Source organism: Pleurodeles waltl, chromosome 3_1, assembly GCF_031143425.1.
Source record: "Pleurodeles waltl isolate 20211129_DDA chromosome 3_1, aPleWal1.hap1.20221129, whole genome shotgun sequence".
NCBI classification, from domain to species: Eukaryota; Metazoa; Chordata; class Amphibia; order Caudata; family Salamandridae; genus Pleurodeles; species Pleurodeles waltl.
Genome location: NC_090440.1, coordinates 1,878,943,318 through 1,878,964,840, shown reverse-complemented (window position 1 = coordinate 1,878,964,840; position 21,523 = coordinate 1,878,943,318). Strand labels below are relative to the sequence as shown.

General features: G+C 46.7%; 1 protein-coding gene across 3 annotated transcripts in view; it reads left to right on the top strand.

Moving 5' to 3' along the window:
• The window catches only part of FASTKD2 (FAST kinase domains 2), a 211,076-nt gene that overhangs the window by 61,706 nt on the left and 127,847 nt on the right, over nt 1-21,523 (top strand). For all 3 annotated transcript variants that reach the window (XM_069225975.1, XM_069225974.1, XM_069225973.1), the window contains 2 exons: nt 4,261-4,400; nt 5,933-6,105. In XM_069225975.1, coding sequence (XP_069082076.1) covers nt 4,261-4,400; nt 5,933-6,105 — 313 coding nt within the window. The remainder of the gene's footprint in view (nt 1-4,260; nt 4,401-5,932; nt 6,106-21,523) is intronic.

Here is a 21,523-nt window from a genome sequence, read left to right as displayed (position 1 = left end):
TGGGCACATTGGGATGAAATGCAACATCCCATTCAACACCTTCCCAAGGAGTTCCAAAAACGTGCCCAACAGGTTGTCGAGGAGGGCCAAACTATCTCCAACAACCAAATAAGGTCGGCTATGGACTCAGCAGACACGGCGGCCAGGACAGTGAACACGGCAGTAACCATCCGTAGACACGCATGGTTACGAACCTCCGGTTAAGCCAGAAATCCAGCAGGCTGTGCTGAATATGCCTTTCAACGAACAACAGTTGTTTGGGCCGGAGGTGGATACTGCAATAGAAAAACTGAAAGACACGGACACGGCCAAAGCCATGGGCGCGCTCTACTCCCCACAGAGCAGAGGCACTTTTAGGAAGCTGCACTTTAGAGGGGGGGTTTCGGGCCCAAACCACAGAGCCTTCCACCTCACAAGTCAGACCCACATATCAGGGCCAATATCAGAGAGGAGGTTTTCGAGGACAATATAGGGGTGGACGGTTCCCTAAAACAAGAGGGAAATTCCAGAGCCCAAAAACCCCACAAACCAAACAGTGACTTCAGTGTCACAAACCCCCACCACACAACACCAGTGGGGGGGAGACTTGCAGATTATTACCACAACTGGAAACACATAACTACGGACGCATGGGTCCTAGCCATTCTCCAACATTGTTATTGCATAGAATTCCTACATTTGCCACCAGATGTGCCTCCAAGAGCACACAACATGTCCAAACAACACTTAGATCTGTTACAGCTAGAAGTCCAAGCATTGTTACAAAAAGAAGCAATAGAACTAGTACCCAACCAGCAAAAAGGAACAGGTGTTTACTCCCTGTATTTCCTAATTCCAAAAAAGGACAAAACACTGAGACCCATATTAGACCTCAGAACACTGAATCTTTACATCAAATCAGATCACTTTCACATGGTGACACTTCAAGACGTGATTCCCTTGCTCAAACAACAGGATTACATGTCAACATTAGATCTCAAAGATGCTAATTTCCACATTCCCATACATCCTTCCCACAGGAAATACTTGAGGTTTGTAATCCAAGGCGTGCATTACCAATTCAAAGTATTACCATTCGGCATAACAACAGCCCCAAGGGTATTCACAAAATGCCTTGCAGTAGTGGCCGCTCACATCAGGAGGCAGCACATGCACGTATTCCGTTACTTAGACGATTGGTTTCTACACACAAAATTCCTCATAGAAACCCTTCACAAACTAGGGATCTCTATAAACTACCAAAAATCACATCTACAACTGTGTCAAATACAACAATACTTAGGAGCAACAATCAACACACAAAAGGGGATTGCCACTCCAAGCCCACAAAGGGTACAAGCCTTCCAAAATGTGATATTAAACATGTACCCAAACCAACACTATCAAGTGAGGTTTGTAATGAAACTCCTAGGCATGATGTCTTCATGCATAGCCATTGTCCCAAATGCAAGACTACACATGCGCCCCTTACAACAGTGCCTAGCAACACAATGGACACAAGCACAGGGTCAACTTCAGGATCTAGTGTTGATAGACTGCCAAACACACCTCTCGCTTCAATGGTGGAATCCTATACATTTAAACCAAGGGCGGCCATTCCAAGACCCAGTGCCTCAATACGTGATCACAACAGATGCTTCCATGATAGGGTGGGGTGCACACCTCAACCAGCACAGTATACAGGGACAATGGGACGTTCAACAAAAGCAACTGCATATCAATCATTTAGAACTGTTAGCAGTGTTTCTAGCTTTGAAAGCATTTCAACCGCTAATAGCCCACAAACACATTCTTGTCAAAACAGACAACATGACAACAATGTATTACCTAAACAAACAGGGAGGGACACACTCATCACAACTGTCTCTCTTAGCACAAAAGATTTGGCATTGGGCGATTCACATTCGCCTAATAGTACATCCAGGGATTCAAAACCAGTTAGCCGACAATCTCAGTCGAGAACACCAACAAACACACGAATGGGAAATTCATCCCCAGATACTACAAACTTACTTTCGACGCTGGGGAACACCACAAATAGACCTATTCGCAACAAAAGAGAACGCAAAATGCCAAAACTTTGCGTCCAGGTATCCACACCCTCAGTCCAAGGTCAATGCGTTATGGATGAGTTGGTCAGGGATATTTGCTTACGCTTTTCCCCCTCTCCCACTCCTTCCTTATCTAATAAACAAATTGAGTCAAAACAAACTCAAACTAATACTCTATAGCACCAACCTGGGCCCGTCAGCCATGGTATGCAACACTACTGGACCTGTCGGTAGTACCTCTTATCAAACTACCAAACAGACCAGATCTGTTAACTCAACACAAACAACAGATCAGACACCCGAATCCAGCATCGCTCAATCTAGCAATCTGGGTCCTGAAGTCTTAGAATTTGGACATTTAGACCTTACACAAGAATGTATGGAGGTCATTAAACAAGCTAGAAAACCTACTACAAGACATTGTTATGCAAACAAATGGAAAAGATTTGTTTATTACTGCCATAATAATCAAATTCAACCACTACATGCTTCCGCCAAAGACATTGTAGGTTACTTATTACACTTACAAAAATCTAAACTAGCGTTTTCTTCTATTAAAATACATCTCACAGCAATATCTGCCTACCTGCAGATTACACATTCAACATCACTATTTAGAATCCCAGTCATCAAAGCATTTATGGAGGGTTTAAAAAGAATCATACCCCGGAGAACACCACCAGTTCCCTTGTGGAACCTCAATATTGTATTAACACGACTCATGGGTCCACCATTTGAACCCATGCACTCTTGTGAGATACAATACTTAACCTGGAAAGTAGCTTTCCTAATAGCTATCACATCTCTTAGAAGGGTAAGTGAAATACAAGCATTTACTATACAAGAACCTTTTATACAAATACATAAACATAAAGTGGTTCTCTGTACAAATCCAAATTTTTTACCAAAAGTTATATCACCGTTCCACCTAAACCAAACAGTGGAACTCCCAGTCTTCTTTCCAAAACCAGACTCAGTAGCCGAAAGAGCCTTGCATACATTAGACATAAAGAGAGCACTAATGTATTACATTGACAGAACGAAACAATTTCGGAAAACAAAACAATTGTTTCTAGCTTTCCAAAAACCTCATGCAGGTAATCCTATATCCAAACAAGGACTTATCCACCACTTTTTGGGGAGATTATTGCTTCATAGTCTATGCACAGCATGTGTATCTGCAGCTACACATGCCACTGAACGGAAAATGTCACTTACCCAGTGTACATCTGTTCGTGGCATGAGACGCTGCAGATTCACATGCGTCCTCCCACCTCCCCGGTAGCCTGTAGACGTTTTTAATTGCATGAAAATTGTAAATATGTAAATATATATTATTTTAATAGACATTAGGTACATACATTACTACTCCATTGCATGGGCACCTCTAGTATACTCACAACTCCTACCTCACCCTCTGCGGGGAAAACAATCTAAGATGGAGTCGACGCCCATGCGCAATGGAGCCGAAATGGGAGGATTCCCTCGATCTCGTGACTCGAAAAGACTTCTTCGAAGAAAAACAACTTGTAACACTCCGAGCCCAACACTAGATGGCGGGATATGCACAGCATGTGAATCTGCAGCGTCTCATGCCACAAACAGATGTACACTGGGTAAGTGACATTGTGTGTGTGTGTGTGTGTGTATTATAGTATTCTGAGCAAAATCGAGCAGTAAGGTACGACATATGGCATGTGAAGTTCTGACCACCATTTGATTGAGATTTATCAATCGAAAAAGAGTAAAAACCACTCACCATTCAGTAACCTTACCAATTACATGCATGCATGAGGAACAAATGCATGATAGGATGAACAACTGCCTGATTGGTCAGTCCATTGAGAAGCACAGCAATACCTGGTTATACCATGTTAAAGCTAAGATAATCTGAATAAGCAAAACTGATCAGTAAGCAACAGTCTTCTACATTGCCCGTTTTAAGCCACTGACATTGAGGTGAACTTTGCCCTGAATCAGAGAGACTGACAGCACTGTTCTTATTTGAAGGCTCAGAACAGTTTAGATCAAGTCGGTTAAAGGCAGTGCTGTGCTATGCACATTTTAGGTCTTCTTGGGGAAGCTTTTCTGCTTTGGTGAGTTTGTCATCGTATAACCATGTATTTCTGTTCAGATTTTCTTTGCTTACCACATTCTTATCATGAATCTTGCTGGAAGCTGATCACCTCTCTTTTTTGTTACCTTGTAGGAAATATTCATGGAACCCCATTCTGGCGGTTTGTACATATCTTGCAGTCCTGTAGGGACCTTCAGTATGAAAACGTTGACCTGTTTTGTGCAGTAGGAGACTATGTGGTTGGAACTATGTATATGTGGCAGATTAAACAGGTGAGATGCGAACAGTTGTTTTCCCATTACTCATGTCTTTTTCTTAGAGAGTAAGTAGCCAGGACTATTTCCTACACTGGCTGCATCTAATCATACATTGTTAAAATTTTGCTAAAAAATCAGGGCTTTAAATAAAACAGGTTGAAATCGATTTAGCTAAATTAAACAAATTGTCACCTTTAGGTAAAAAATATTGAATTCCTGTTTCTAATAGGAGTTTGAGTTTGCAAGCAGTTGCTCCTGCAGGAATTTTAGTTTAATCACCAACTGTAATGAAATGTTTAATTATCGGAAGCCCATTTTCAGCTTGGAAGTTAGAGACGTGTGATTTTCTGGAATCTTTTGCCAGGGCAAGTATCCAACTTTTTCTGCTGACCCCATATCATAAAAATTTAGGTTGGTGCAATGTATAATATCTCCAGAGTTTTTCACCCTAACTTTGTGTTCACTTGTCTCTTATTGTGTGTCCCTAAATCACCATCTTGTCTCTGTCTTTAGCATATGTAAAGGTGAAGCGAAGGCTTGCAGCAGAACAAAGTAAATGAGCCTCCCTCTTCTGTTCTCCCAGTTCTGTAATTGAGTGTTGAGTGTATATTTTAAGATGTGTGACTACGGTGTTAGTCAAACGTTCATACCAGATCCAAAATGAGGGTGTATTGTTTCCTCCCAGTATTTTGTCTATTAAATGTACACATTTAAACACTTTGTATAAAAACCAAAACAAATATACTAATCATCTAAGTGTTACATATAAAGAACTAAAGGCATTCTTAATAGTACCACTCTACAAAGTATATTTAAATTCAACCTACCTTCTCTGTCTTAGACAGTTAACATGTTAAGCATAGACTCTTTCGCCTCCTCAAGTGTGATCTTAACTATCATGGATGACAGAGTGTTAGATTGCAGCGTGAGCATTCATTGTCTGTCAGTGAAAGACTGAGGTCTCTGAGGCCTGCCAAATACCTACTGCAGCTTTAGCTTGTTCTTCTCTTCAAATACTGTGCTAATCACTTGCCCGCTACAGTTATTCACTTGTTTGCCATTTGCATTGAGCCGCATGCAGCTCAAAGAATTGCATATTCTATATGTTAAGGTCTAACCAGTGATTATAACATATGCTGGGTTCAGTTGTCAACAGTTTGAGTGAATCCAAATCACAAGTGTCAACAATGTGAAAAAATATGCACCCCAGAATAAGATGTTGATTAGCGTTTGCTATTCTCTCATTTGTGTTGGATTGCCTCTCACAAACCAACAATGTTTTGTTCAGGTGCTTCTCATTGCAAACAGGATGAATTACTGAGTAACTACATCTGAAACGTGATTGAGGGTTTATGTCCAAATTTTTCTGTTAAATCTCCACTGAAGGTGTATTCTTAGAATCTCTGAGGATTTCATTAGCACAAAAGCATGTATGCTACACACTCTAAAATTCACATGTGTTCTTTAAAAAAATTGTATTGTACATTAACAGACCTAAATGCTCATTAGTAGGAATACATTTCAGATTTTTTTTTTGTTTGGTTTAGGTTGTACTGTTTCTTTCATTATTTGAGAACCTTGGCTTTCGGCATGAGGGCTTAATGGATGCTTTTGCTGAAAAGGTTATTTCAAGACCAGAATCCCTTATTCTGAAGGATCTTGTCATATCCCTCCGTGTGTATTCAATGCTCAATCACTTTCCAGGAGGCCAGAATCCACAGTAAGTCTCAAGTCAAGCAAGTCGTGTAAGTGACACATTACAGTTTTTCATAACATCTCCTTTAGCAAAAATAATCTATATCTTTTACTTTATTTGAGGCTGAGTGTACAAAGGAATAGAAATATTGTACTTTTCTGATCTGGTGTTAGAAAGACTCCAAAATGTAGCCACCAAGTAGTATGATGTGTTATACGTTTTTTATGTTTTCAATGCCCACCACTCAAAAGAGCCACAGATTGAGATATTTAAAGTTACAATGCTGTCTAAGGCAAGCTTTGGATTCAGCTGAAATCTAGCCATATCCTTCCTTTGTAATATCAGAGAAATGTTATTGGAAATCATGCATTATATGAGACTACACTTGTGTATAGTCCAACTAGCGCCGGCTTGCAGAACACTTTTTCTCAAAATAGATTTCCCATTCAATTATATTGAAAATTGACATTTAAAATTTATATTGACTACCTCTGTAGGCGTTTGCAAGACTAGATTTACTGCATTTTCTTTCTTTTACAGTTGATTTCTAATTCAATGGAAACTACAAACAACATTTGTAGGAAGTTGGCTCTGTATGTGCTATTTCAAAGTAAGGAATAGCATGCACAGAGTCCAAGGGTTCCCCTTAGAGGTAAAATAGTGGTAAAAATAGATAATACTAATGCTCTATTTTGTGGTAGTGTGGTCGAGCAGTAGGCTTATCCAAGGAGTAGTGTTAAGCATTCGTTGTACATACACATAGACAATAAATGAGGTACACACACTCAGAGACAAATCCAGCCAATAGGTTTTTATATAGAAAAATATCTTTTCTTAGTTTATTTTAAGAACCACAGGTTCAAATTCTACATGTAATATCTCATTCGAAAGGTATTGCAGGTAAGTACTTTAGGAACTTCAAATCATCAAAATTGCATGTATACTTTTCAAGTTATTCACAAATAGCTGTTTTAAAAGTGGACACTTAGTGCAATTTTCACAGTTCCTAGGGGAGGTAAGTATTTGTTAGGTTAACCAGGTAAGTAAGACACTTACAGGGCTTAGTTCTTGGTCCAAGGTAGCCCACCGTTGGGGGTTCAGAGCAACCCCAAAGTCACCACACCAGCAGCTCAGGGCCGGTCAGGTGCAGAGTTCAAAGTGGTGCCCAAAACGCATAGGCTAGAATGGAGAGAAGGGGGTGCCCCGGTTCCGGTCTGCTTGCAGGTAAGTACCCGCGTCTTCGGAGGGCAGACCAGGGGGGTTTTGTAGGGCACCGGGGGGGACACAAGCCCACACAGAAATTTCACCCTCAGCAGCGCGGGGGCGGCCGGGTGCAGTGTAGAAACAAGCGTCGGGTTTTCAATGTTAGTCTATGAGAGATCTCGGGATCTCTTCAGCGCTGCAGGCAGGCAAGGGGGGGATTCCTCGGGGAAACCTCCACTTGGGCAAGGGAGAGGGACTCCTGGGGGTCACTTCTCCAGTGAAAGTCCGGTCCTTCAGGTCCTGGGGGCTGCGGGTGCAGGGTCTCTCCCAGGCGTCGGGACTTTAGGTTCAAAGAGTCGCGGTCAGGGGAAGCCTCGGGATTCCCTCTGCAGGCGGCGCTGTGGGGGCTCAGGGGGGACAGGTTTTGGTACTCACAGTATCAGAGTAGTCCTGGGGTCCCTCCTGAGGTGTTGGATCGCCACCAGCCGAGTCGGGGTCGCCGGGTGCAGTGTTGCAAGTCTCACGCTTCTTGCGGGGAGCTTGCAGGGTTCTTTAAAGTTGCTGGAAACAAAGTTGCAGCTTTTCTTGGAGCAGGTCCGCTGTCCTCGGGAGTTTCTTGTCTTTTCGAAGCAGGGGCAGTCCTCAGAGGATGTCGAGGTCGCTGGTCCCTTTGGAAGGCGTCGCTGGAGCAGGATCTTTGGAAGGCAGGAGACAGGCCGGTGAGTTTCTGGAGCCAAGGCAGTTGTCGTCTTCTGGTCTTCCGCTGCAGGGGTTTTCAGCTGGGCAGTCCTTCTTCTTGTAGTTGCAGGAATCTAATTTTCTAGGGTTCAGGGTAGCCCTTAAATACTAAATTTAAGGGCGTGTTTAGGTCTGGGGGGTTAGTAGCCAATGGCTACTAGCCCTGAGGGTGGGTACACCCTCTTTGTGCCTCCTCCCAAGGGGAGGGGGTCACAATCCTAACCCTATTGGGGGAATCCTCCATCTGCAAGATGGAGGATTTCTAAAAGTTAGAGTCACCTCAGCTCAGGACACCTTAGGGGCTGTCCTGACTGGCCAGTGACTCCTCCTTGTTATTCTCATTATTTTCTCCGGCCTTGCCGCCAAAAGTGGGGCCTGGCCGGAGGGGGCGGGCAACTCCACTAGCTGGAGTGTCCTGCTGGGTTGGCACAAAGGGGGTGAGCCTTTGAGGCTCACCGCCAGGTGTGACAATTCCTGCCTGGGAGAGGTGTTAGCATCTCCACCCAGTGCAGGCTTTGTTACTGGCCTCAGAGTGACAAAGGCACTCTCCCCATGGGGCCAGCAACATGTCTCGGTTTGTGGCAGGCTGCTAAACCTAGTCAGCCTACACAGATAGTCGGTTAAGTTTCAGGGGGCACCTCTAAGGTGCCCTCTGTGGTGTATTTTACAATAAAATGTACACTGGCATCAGTGTGCATTTATTGTGCTGAGAAGTTTGATACCAAACTTCCCAGTTTTCAGTGTAGCCATTATGGTGCTGTGGAGTTCGTGTTTGACAGACTCCCAGACCATATACTCTTATGGCTACCCTGCACTTACAATGTCTAAGGTTTTATTTAGACACTGTAGGGGTACCATGCTCATGCACTGGTACCCTCACCTATGGTATAGTGCACCCTGCCTTAGGGCTGTAAGGCCTGCTAGAGGGGTGTCTTACCTATACTGCATAGGCAGTGAGAGGCTGGCATGGCACCCTGAGGGGAGTGCCATGTCGACTTACTCGTTTTGTCCTCACTAGCACACACAAGCTGGCAAGCAGTGTGTCTGTGCTGAGTGAGAGGTCTCCAGGGTGGCATAAGACATGCTGCAGCCTTTAGAGACCTTCCTTGGCGTCAGGGCCCTTGGTACTAGAAGTACCAGTTACAAGGGACTTATCTGGATGCCAGGGTCTGCCAATTGTGGATACAAAAGTACAGGTTAGGGAAAGAACACTGGTGCTGGGGCCTGGTTAGCAGGCCTCAGCACACTTTCAATTGTAAACGTAGCATCAGCAAAGGCAAAAAGTCAGGGGGCAACCATGCCAAGGAGGCATTTCCTTACACAACCCCCCCCCAAACGGAAGAGGATGAGACTAACCTTTCCCAAGAGAGTCTTCATTTTCTAAGTGGAAGAACCTGGAAAGGCCATCTGCATTGGCATGGGCAGTCCCAGGTCTGTGTTCCACTATAAAGTCCATTCCCTGTAGGGAGATGGACCACCTCAACAGTTTAGGATTTTCACCTTTCATTTGCATCAGCCATTTGAGAGGTCTGTGGTCAGTTTGAACTAGGAAGTGAGTCCCAAAGAGGTATGGTCTCAGCTTCTTCAGGGACCAAACCACAGCAAAGGCCTCCCTCTCAATGGCACTCCAACGCTGCTCCCTGGGGAGTAACCTCCTGCTAATGAAAGCAACAGGCTGGTCAAGGCCATCATCATTTGTTTGGGACAAAACTGCCCCTATCCCATGTTCAGAGGCATCAGTCTGCACAATGAACTGCTTAGAATAATCTGGAGCTTTGAGAACTGGTGCTGAGCACATTGCCTGTTTCAGGGTGTCAAAGGCCTGTTGGCATTCCACAGTCCAGTTCACTTTCTTGGGCATTTTCTTGGAGGTGAGTTCAGTGAGGGCTGTCACAATGGATCCATATCCCTTCACAAACCTCCTGTAATACCCAGTCAAGCCAAGGAATGCCCTGACTTGAGTCTGGGTTTTTGGAGCTACCCAGTCCAGGATAGTCTGGATCTTGGGTTGGAGTGGCTGAACTTGGCCTCCACCTACAAGGTGTCCCAAGTAAACCACAGTTCCCTGCCCTATCTGGCATTTGGATGCCTTGATAGAGAGGCCTGCAGATTGCAGAGCCTTCAAAACCTTCCCCAGGTGGACCAGGTGATCCTGCCAGGTGGAGCTAAAGACAGCAATATCATCAAGATAAGCTGTGCTAAAGGACTCCAAGCCAGCAAGGACTTGATTCACCAACCTTTGGAAGGTGGCAGGGGCATTCTTTAAACCAAAGGGCATAACAGTAAACTGATAATGCCCATCAGGTGTGGAGAATGCTGTCTTTTCTTTTGCTCCAGGTGCCATTTTTATTTGCCAGTACCCTGCTGTCAAGTCAAAGGTACTTAGAAATTTGGCAGCACCTAATTTATCAATGAGCTCATCAGCTCTTGGAATTGGATGGGCATCTGTCTTGGTGACAGAATTGAGCCCTCTGTAGTCCACACAAAACCTCATCTCTTTCTTTCCATCTTTGGTGTGAGGTTTGGGGACTAAGACCACTGGGCTAGCCCAGGGGCTGTCAGAGCGCTCAATTACTCCCAATTCCAGCATCTTGTGGACTTCCACCTTGATGCTTTCCTTAACATGGTCAGACTGTCTAAAGATTTTGTTTTTGACAGGCATGCTGTCTCCTGTGTCCACATCATGGGTACACAGGTGTGTCTGACCAGGGGTTAAGGAGAAGAGTTCAGGAAACTGTTGTAGGACTCTCCTACAATCAGCTTGCTGTTGGCCAGAGAGGGTGTCTGAGTAGATCACTCCATCTACTGTGCCATCTTTTGGGTCTGATGACAGAAGATCAGGGAGAGGTTCACTCTCTGCCTCCTGATCCTCATCTGTTACCATCAACAGATTCACATCAGCCCTGTCATGGAAGAGCTTAAGGCGGTTCACATGGATCACCCTCTTGGGGCTCCTGCTTGTGCCCAGGTCCACCAGGTAGGTGACCTGACTCTTCCTCTCTAGAACTGGGTAAGGGCCACTCCATTTGTCCTGGAGTGCCCTGGGAGCCACAGGCTCCAGAACCCAGACTTTCTGCCCTGGTTGGAACTCAACCAGTGCAGCCTTTTGGTCATACCAAAACTTCTGGAGCTGTTGGCTGGCCTCAAGGTTTTTGGTTGCCTTTTCCATGTACTCTGCCATTCTAGAGCGAAGGCCAAGTACATAGTCCACTATGTCCTGTTTAGGCTCATGGAGAGGTCTCTCCCAGCCTTCTTTAACAAGGGCAAGTGGTCCCCTTACAGGATGACCAAACAGAAGTTCAAAGGGTGAGAATCCTACTCCCTTCTGTGGCACCTCTCTGTAAGCGAAAAGCAGACATGGCAAGAGGACATCCCATCTCCTTTTGAGCTTTTCTGGGAGCCCCATGATCATGCCTTTTAATGTCTTGTTGAATCTCTCAACCAAGCCATTAGTTTGTGGATGGTATGGTGTAGTGAATTTATAAGTCACTCCACACTCATTCCACATGTGCTTTAGGTATGCTGACATGAAGTTGGTACCTCTGTCAGACACCACCTCCTTAGGGAAACCCACTCTGGTAAAGATACCAATGAGGGCCTTGGCTACTGCAGGGGCAGTAGTCGACCTAAGGGGAATAGCTTCAGGATACCTGGTAGCATGATCCACTACTACCAGGATATACATATTTCCTGAGGCTGTGGGAGGTTCCAGTGGACCAACTATGTCCACACCCACTCTTTCAAAGGGAACCCCCACCACTGGAAGTGGAATGAGGGGGGCCTTTGGATGCCCACCTGTCTTACCACTGGCTTGACAGGTGGGGCAGGAGAGGCAAAACTCCTTAACCATGTTGGACATATTGGGCCAGTAGAAGTGGTTGACTAACCTCTCCCACGTCTTGGTTTGTCCCAAATGTCCAGCAAGGGGAATGTCATGGGCCAATGTTAGGATGAATTTCCTGAACATCTGAGGCACTACCACTCTCCTAGTGGCACCAGGTTTGGGGTCTCTGGCCTCCGTGTACAGGAGTCCATCTTCCCAATAGACCCTATGCGTTCCATTTTTCTTGCCTTTGGACTCTTCAGCAGCTTGCTGCCTAAGGCCTTCAAGAGAGGGACAGGTTTCTTGTCCCTTACACAGCTCCTCCCTTGAGGGTCCCCCTGGGCCTAAGAGCTCAACCTGATAAGGTTCAAGCTCCAAAGGCTCAGTTCCCTCAGAGGGCAGAACTTCTTCCTGAGAAGAGAGGTTCCCTTTCTTTTGCTGGGTTGCAGTTGGTTTCCCAACTGACTTTCCTGTTCTCTTGGTAGGCTGGGCCATTCTTCCAGACTCCAGCTCTACTTGTTCACCCTGTGCCTTGCACTGTGCTCTTGTTTTCACACACACCAGTTCAGGGATACCCAGCATTGCTGCATGGGTTTTTAGTTCTACCTCAGCCCATGCTGAGGACTCCAGGTCATTTCCAGGCAGACAGTCCACTGGGATATTTGAGGAGACCACCACCTGTTTCAGGCCATTGACCGCTCCCCATTCCAAAGTAACCATTGCCATGGGATGTACTTTCCTCTGATTGTCAGCGTTGGTGACTGTGTAAGTTTTTCCAGTCAGGTATTGGCCAGGGGAAACCAGTTTCTCTGTCACCATGGTGACACTGGCACCTGTATCCCTCAGGCCCTCTATTCTAGTCCCATTAATTAAGAGTTGCTGTCTGTATTTTTGCATGTTAGGCGGCTAGACAGCTAGTGTGGCTAAATCCACCCCACCCTCAGAAACTAGAGTAGCTTCAGTGTGGACCCTGATTTGCTCTGGGCACACTGTTGATCCCACTTGGAGACTAGCCATACCAGTGTTACCTGGATGGGAGTTTGGAGTGGAACCTTTCTTGGGACAGGCCTTGTCTCCAGTTTGGTGTCCATGCTGTTTACAGCTATGACACCAGGCCTTTTTGGGATCAAAGTTTTTACCCTTGTACCCATTGTTTTGTGAAGAGGCTCTGGGCCCACCCTCCTGTGCAGGTTTTTGGGGGCCTGTAGAAGACTCTTTACTATTTTTAGTTTTGGTTGTCTCATCACCCTTCTGCTGGGGAGTCTTTGTGACCCCTTTCTTTTGGTCACCCCCTGTTGAAGTCTTGGACACCCTTGTCTTGACCCAATGGTCCGCCTTCTTTCCCAATTCTTGGGGAGAAATTGGTCCTAGGTCTACCAGATGCTGATGCAGTTTATCATTGAAACAATTACTTAACAGGTGTTCTTTCACAAATAAATTGTACAGCCCATCATAATTACTTACACCACTGCCTTGAATCCAACCATCTAGTGTTTTCACTGAGTAGTCAACAAAGTCAACCCAGGTCTGGCTCGAGGATTTTTGAGCCCCCCTGAACCTAATCCTGTACTCCTCAGTGGAGAATCCAAAGCCCTCAATCAGGGTACCCTTCATGAGGTCATAAGATTCTGCATCTTGTCCAGAGAGTGTGAGGAGTCTATCCCTACACTTTCCTGTGAACATTTCCCAAAGGAGAGCACCCCAGTGAGATCTGTTCACTTTTCTGGTTACACAAGCCCTCTCAAAAGCTGTGAACCATTTGGTGATGTCATCACCATCTTCATATTTAGTTACAATCCCTTTGGGGATTTTCAACATGTCAGGAGAATCTCTGACCCTATTTATGTTGCTGCCACCATTGATGGGTCCTAGGCCCATCTCTTGTCTTTCCCTCTCTATGGCTAGGATCTGTCTTTCCAAAGCCAATCTTTTGGCCATCCTGGCTAACTGGATGTCCTCTTCACTGGGGCTATCCTCAGTGATTTCAGAGTTGTTGGTCCCTCCTGTGAGGGAACCAGCATCTCTGACTATTATTTGTGGAGTCAGGGCTTGAGAAGCCCTGCTCTCCCTAAGTAGGACTGGAGGGGGGGAATTTCCCTCCAAGTCACTATCTTCATCCTCTGAGTTGCCATCCTCAGAGGGGTTGGCCTTTTCAAACTCTGCCAAAAGCTCCTGGAGATGTACTTTGGTAGGTTTGGGGCCCATTGCTATTTTCTTTAGTTTACAGAGTGACCTTAGCTCTCTCATCTGTAGATGGAGGTAAGGTGTGGTGTCGAGTTCCACCACATTCACATCTGTGTTAGACATTATGCTTCTAAAAGTTGGAATACTTTTTAAGGAACTAAAACTGGTTCTAGAATCTAATTCAAACTTTTAACAAACTTTTAAACTCTAAAAGAAATGCTAAACAGGATCTAACACAAGGCCCTAGCAGGTCTTTTAAGAATTTAGAAAACTTTTCAAATTGCAAAAATCAATTTCTAATGACAATTTTGGAATTTGTCGTGTGATCAGGTATTGGCTGAGTAGTCCAGCAAATGCAAAGTCTTGTACCCCACCGCTGATCCACCAATGTAGGAAGTTGGCTCTGTATGTGCTATTTCAAAGTAAGGAATAGCATGCACAGAGTCCAAGGGTTCCCCTTAGAGGTAAAATAGTGGTAAAAATAGATAATACTAATGCTCTATTTTGTGGTAGTGTGGTCGAGCAGTAGGCTTATCCAAGGAGTAGTGTTAAGCATTCGTTGTACATACACATAGACAATAAATGAGGTACACACACTCAGAGACAAATCCAGCCAATAGGTTTTTATATAGAAAAATATCTTTTCTTAGTTTATTTTAAGAACCACAGGTTCAAATTCTACATGTAATATCTCATTCGAAAGGTATTGCAGGTAAGTACTTTAGGAACTTCAAATCATCAAAATTGCATGTATACTTTTCAAGTTATTCACAAATAGCTGTTTTAAAAGTGGACACTTAGTGCAATTTTCACAGTTCCTAGGGGAGGTAAGTATTTGTTAGGTTAACCAGGTAAGTAAGACACTTACAGGGCTTAGTTCTTGGTCCAAGGTAGCCCACCGTTGGGGGTTCAGAGCAACCCCAAAGTCACCACACCAGCAGCTCAGGGCCGGTCAGGTGCAGAGTTCAAAGTGGTGCCCAAAACGCATAGGCTAGAATGGAGAGAAGGGGGTGCCCCGGTTCCGGTCTGCTTGCAGGTAAGTACCCGCGTCTTCGGAGGGCAGACCAGGGGGGTTTTGTAGGGCACCGGGGGGGACACAAGCCCACACAGAAATTTCACCCTCAGCAGCGCGGGGGCGGCCGGGTGCAGTGTAGAAACAAGCGTCGGGTTTTCAATGTTAGTCTATGAGAGATCTCGGGATCTCTTCAGCGCTGCAGGCAGGCAAGGGGGGGATTCCTCGGGGAAACCTCCACTTGGGCAAGGGAGAGGGACTCCTGGGGGTCACTTCTCCAGTGAAAGTCCGGTCCTTCAGGTCCTGGGGGCTGCGGGTGCAGGGTCTCTCCCAGGCGTCGGGACTTTAGGTTCAAAGAGTCGCGGTCAGGGGAAGCCTCGGGATTCCCTCTGCAGGCGGCGCTGTGGGGGCTCAGGGGGGACAGGTTTTGGTACTCACAGTATCAGAGTAGTCCTGGGGTCCCTCCTGAGGTGTTGGATCGCCACCAGCCGAGTCGGGGTCGCCGGGTGCAGTGTTGCAAGTCTCACGCTTCTTGCGGGGAGCTTGCAGGGTTCTTTAAAGTTGCTGGAAACAAAGTTGCAGCTTTTCTTGGAGCAGGTCCGCTGTCCTCGGGAGTTTCTTGTCTTTTCGAAGCAGGGGCAGTCCTCAGAGGATGTCGAGGTCGCTGGTCCCTTTGGAAGGCGTCGCTGGAGCAGGATCTTTGGAAGGCAGGAGACAGGCCGGTGAGTTTCTGGAGCCAAGGCAGTTGTCGTCTTCTGGTCTTCCGCTGCAGGGGTTTTCAGCTGGGCAGTCCTTCTTCTTGTAGTTGCAGGAATCTAATTTTCTAGGGTTCAGGGTAGCCCTTAAATACTAAATTTAAGGGCGTGTTTAGGTCTGGGGGGTTAGTAGCCAATGGCTACTAGCCCTGAGGGTGGGTACACCCTCTTTGTGCCTCCTCCCAAGGGGAGGGGGTCACAATCCTAACCCTATTGGGGGAATCCTCCATCTGCAAGATGGAGGATTTCTAAAAGTTAGAGTCACCTCAGCTCAGGACACCTTAGGGGCTGTCCTGACTGGCCAGTGACTCCTCCTTGTTATTCTCATTATTTTCTCCGGCCTTGCCGCCAAAAGTGGGGCCTGGCCGGAGGGGGCGGGCAACTCCACTAGCTGGAGTGTCCTGCTGGGTTGGCACAAAGGGGGTGAGCCTTTGAGGCTCACCGCCAGGTGTGACAATTCCTGCCTGGGAGAGGTGTTAGCATCTCCACCCAGTGCAGGCTTTGTTACTGGCCTCAGAGTGACAAAGGCACTCTCCCCATGGGGCCAGCAACATGTCTCGGTTTGTGGCAGGCTGCTAAACCTAGTCAGCCTACACAGATAGTCGGTTAAGTTTCAGGGGGCACCTCTAAGGTGCCCTCTGTGGTGTATTTTACAATAAAATGTACACTGGCATCAGTGTGCATTTATTGTGCTGAGAAGTTTGATACCAAACTTCCCAGTTTTCAGTGTAGCCATTATGGTGCTGTGGAGTTCGTGTTTGACAGACTCCCAGACCATATACTCTTATGGCTACCCTGCACTTACAATGTCTAAGGTTTTATTTAGACACTGTAGGGGTACCATGCTCATGCACTGGTACCCTCACCTATGGTATAGTGCACCCTGCCTTAGGGCTGTAAGGCCTGCTAGAGGGGTGTCTTACCTATACTGCATAGGCAGTGAGAGGCTGGCATGGCACCCTGAGGGGAGTGCCATGTCGACTTACTCGTTTTGTCCTCACTAGCACACACAAGCTGGCAAGCAGTGTGTCTGTGCTGAGTGAGAGGTCTCCAGGGTGGCATAAGACATGCTGCAGCCTTTAGAGACCTTCCTTGGCGTCAGGGCCCTTGGTACTAGAAGTACCAGTTACAAGGGACTTATCTGGATGCCAGGGTCTGCCAATTGTGGATACAAAAGTACAGGTTAGGGAAAGAACACTGGTGCTGGGGCCTGGTTAGCAGGCCTCAGCACACTTTCAATTGTAAACGTAGCATCAGCAAAGGCAAAAAGTCAGGGGGCAACCATGCCAAGGAGGCATTTCCTTACACAACCCCCCCCCAAACGGAAGAGGATGAGACTAACCTTTCCCAAGAGAGTCTTCATTTTCTAAGTGGAAGAACCTGGAAAGGCCATCTGCATTGGCATGGGCAGTCCCAGGTCTGTGTTCCACTATAAAGTCCATTCCCTGTAGGGAGATGGACCACCTCAACAGTTTAGGATTTTCACCTTTCATTTGCATCAGCCATTTGAGAGGTCTGTGGTCAGTTTGAACTAGGAAGTGAGTCCCAAAGAGGTATGGTCTCAGCTTCTTCAGGGACCAAACCACAGCAAAGGCCTCCCTCTCAATGGCACTCCAACGCTGCTCCCTGGGGAGTAACCTCCTGCTAATGAAAGCAACAGGCTGGTCAAGGCCATCATCATTTGTTTGGGACAAAACTGCCCCTATCCCATGTTCAGAGGCATCAGTCTGCACAATGAACTGCTTAGAATAATCTGGAGCTTTGAGAACTGGTGCTGAGCACATTGCCTGTTTCAGGGTGTCAAAGGCCTGTTGGCATTCCACAGTCCAGTTCACTTTCTTGGGCATTTTCTTGGAGGTGAGTTCAGTGAGGGCTGTCACAATGGATCCATATCCCTTCACAAACCTCCTGTAATACCCAGTCAAGCCAAGGAATGCCCTGACTTGAGTCTGGGTTTTTGGAGCTACCCAGTCCAGGATAGTCTGGATCTTGGGTTGGAGTGGCTGAACTTGGCCTCCACCTACAAGGTGTCCCAAGTAAACCACAGTTCCCTGCCCTATCTGGCATTTGGATGCCTTGATAGAGAGGCCTGCAGATTGCAGAGCCTTCAAAACCTTCCCCAGGTGGACCAGGTGATCCTGCCAGGTGGAGCTAAAGACAGCAATATCATCAAGATAAGCTGTGCTAAAGGACTCCAAGCCAGCAAGGACTTGATTCACCAACCTTTGGAAGGTGGCAGGGGCATTCTTTAAACCAAAGGGCATAACAGTAAACTGATAATGCCCATCAGGTGTGGAGAATGCTGTCTTTTCTTTTGCTCCAGGTGCCATTTTTATTTGCCAGTACCCTGCTGTCAAGTCAAAGGTACTTAGAAATTTGGCAGCACCTAATTTATCAATGAGCTCATCAGCTCTTGGAATTGGATGGGCATCTGTCTTGGTGACAGAATTGAGCCCTCTGTAGTCCACACAAAACCTCATCTCTTTCTTTCCATCTTTGGTGTGAGGTTTGGGGACTAAGACCACTGGGCTAGCCCAGGGGCTGTCAGAGCGCTCAATTACTCCCAATTCCAGCATCTTGTGGACTTCCACCTTGATGCTTTCCTTAACATGGTCAGACTGTCTAAAGATTTTGTTTTTGACAGGCATGCTGTCTCCTGTGTCCACATCATGGGTACACAGGTGTGTCTGACCAGGGGTTAAGGAGAAGAGTTCAGGAAACTGTTGTAGGACTCTCCTACAATCAGCTTGCTGTTGGCCAGAGAGGGTGTCTGAGTAGATCACTCCATCTACTGTGCCATCTTTTGGGTCTGATGACAGAAGATCAGGGAGAGGTTCACTCTCTGCCTCCTGATCCTCATCTGTTACCATCAACAGATTCACATCAGCCCTGTCATGGAAGAGCTTAAGGCGGTTCACATGGATCACCCTCTTGGGGCTCCTGCTTGTGCCCAGGTCCACCAGGTAGGTGACCTGACTCTTCCTCTCTAGAACTGGGTAAGGGCCACTCCATTTGTCCTGGAGTGCCCTGGGAGCCACAGGCTCCAGAACCCAGACTTTCTGCCCTGGTTGGAACTCAACCAGTGCAGCCTTTTGGTCATACCAAAACTTCTGGAGCTGTTGGCTGGCCTCAAGGTTTTTGGTTGCCTTTTCCATGTACTCTGCCATTCTAGAGCGAAGGCCAAGTACATAGTCCACTATGTCCTGTTTAGGCTCATGGAGAGGTCTCTCCCAGCCTTCTTTAACAAGGGCAAGTGGTCCCCTTACAGGATGACCAAACAGAAGTTCAAAGGGTGAGAATCCTACTCCCTTCTGTGGCACCTCTCTGTAAGCGAAAAGCAGACATGGCAAGAGGACATCCCATCTCCTTTTGAGCTTTTCTGGGAGCCCCATGATCATGCCTTTTAATGTCTTGTTGAATCTCTCAACCAAGCCATTAGTTTGTGGATGGTATGGTGTAGTGAATTTATAAGTCACTCCACACTCATTCCACATGTGCTTTAGGTATGCTGACATGAAGTTGGTACCTCTGTCAGACACCACCTCCTTAGGGAAACCCACTCTGGTAAAGATACCAATGAGGGCCTTGGCTACTGCAGGGGCAGTAGTCGACCTAAGGGGAATAGCTTCAGGATACCTGGTAGCATGATCCACTACTACCAGGATATACATATTTCCTGAGGCTGTGGGAGGTTCCAGTGGACCAACTATGTCCACACCCACTCTTTCAAAGGGAACCCCCACCACTGGAAGTGGAATGAGGGGGGCCTTTGGATGCCCACCTGTCTTACCACTGGCTTGACAGGTGGGGCAGGAGAGGCAAAACTCCTTAACCATGTTGGACATATTGGGCCAGTAGAAGTGGTTGACTAACCTCTCCCACGTCTTGGTTTGTCCCAAATGTCCAGCAAGGGGAATGTCATGGGCCAATGTTAGGATGAATTTCCTGAACAGCTGAGGCACTACCACTCTCCTAGTGGCACCAGGTTTGGGGTCTCTGGCCTCCGTGTACAGGAGTCCATCTTCCCAATAGACCCTATGCGTTCCATTTTTCTTGCCTTTGGACTCTTCAGCAGCTTGCTGCCTAAGGCCTTCAAGAGAGGGACAGGTTTCTTGTCCCTTACACAGCTCCTCCCTTGAGGGTCCCCCTGGGCCTAAGAGCTCAACCTGATAAGGTTCAAGCTCCAAAGGCTCAGTTCCCTCAGAGGGCAGAACTTCTTCCTGAGAAGAGAGGTTCCCTTTCTTTTGCTGGGTTGCAGTTGGTTTCCCAACTGACTTTCCTGTTCTCTTGGTAGGCTGGGCCATTCTTCCAGACTCCAGCTCTACTTGTTCACCCTGTGCCTTGCACTGTGCTCTTGTTTTCACACACACCAGTTCAGGGATACCCAGCATTGCTGCATGGGTTTTTAGTTCTACCTCAGCCCATGCTGAGGACTCCAGGTCATTTCCAGGCAGACAGTCCACTGGGATATTTGAGGAGACCACCACCTGTTTCAGGCCATTGACCCCTCCCCATTCCAAAGTAACCATTGCCATGGGATGTACTTTCCTCTGATTGTCAGCGTTGGTGACTGTGTAAGTTTTTCCAGTCAGGTATTGGCCAGGGGAAACCAGTTTCTCTGTCACCATGGTGACACTGGCACCTGTATCCCTCAGGCCCTCTATTCTAGTCCCATTAATTAAGAGTTGCTGTCTGTATTTTTGCATGTTAGGCGGCTAGACAGCTAGTGTGGCTAAATCCACCCCACCCTCAGAAACTAGAGTAGCTTCAGTGTGGACCCTGATTTGCTCTGGGCACACTGTTGATCCCACTTGGAGACTAGCCATACCAGTGTTACCTGGATGGGAGTTTGGAGTGGAACCTTTCTTGGGACAGGCCTTGTCTCCAGTTTGGTGTCCATGCTGTTTACAGCTATGACACCAGGCCTTTTTGGGATCAAAGTTTTTACCCTTGTACCCATTGTTTTGTGAAGAGGCTCTGGGCCCACCCTCCTGTGCAGGTTTTTGGGGGCCTGTAGAAGACTCTTTACTATTTTTAGTTTTGGTTGTCTCATCACCCTTCTGCTGGGGAGTCTTTGTGACCCCTTTCTTTTGGTCACCCCCTGTTGAAGTCTTGGACACCCTTGTCTTGACCCAATGGTCCGCCTTCTTTCCCAATTCTTGGGGAGAAATTGGTCCTAGGTCTACCAGATGCTGATGCAGTTTATCATTGAAACAATTACTTAACAGGTGTTCTTTCACAAATAAATTGTACAGCCCATCATAATTACTTACACCACTGCCTTGAATCCAACCATCTAGTGTTTTCACTGAGTAGTCAACAAAGTCAACCCAGGTCTGGCTCGAGGATTTTTGAGCCCCCCTGAACCTAATCCTGTACTCCTCAGTGGAGAATCCAAAGCCCTCAATCAGGGTACCCTTCATGAGGTCATAAGATTCTGCATCTTGTCCAGAGAGTGTGAGGAGTCTATCCCTACACTTTCCTGTGAACATTTCCCAAAGGAGAGCACCCCAGTGAGATCTGTTCACTTTTCTGGTTACACAAGCCCTCTCAAAAGCTGTGAACCATTTGGTGATGTCATCACCATCTTCATATTTAGTTACAATCCCTTTGGGGATTTTCAACATGTCAGGAGAATCTCTGACCCTATTTATGTTGCTGCCACCATTGATGGGTCCTAGGCCCATCTCTTGTCTTTCCCTCTCTATGGCTAGGATCTGTCTTTCC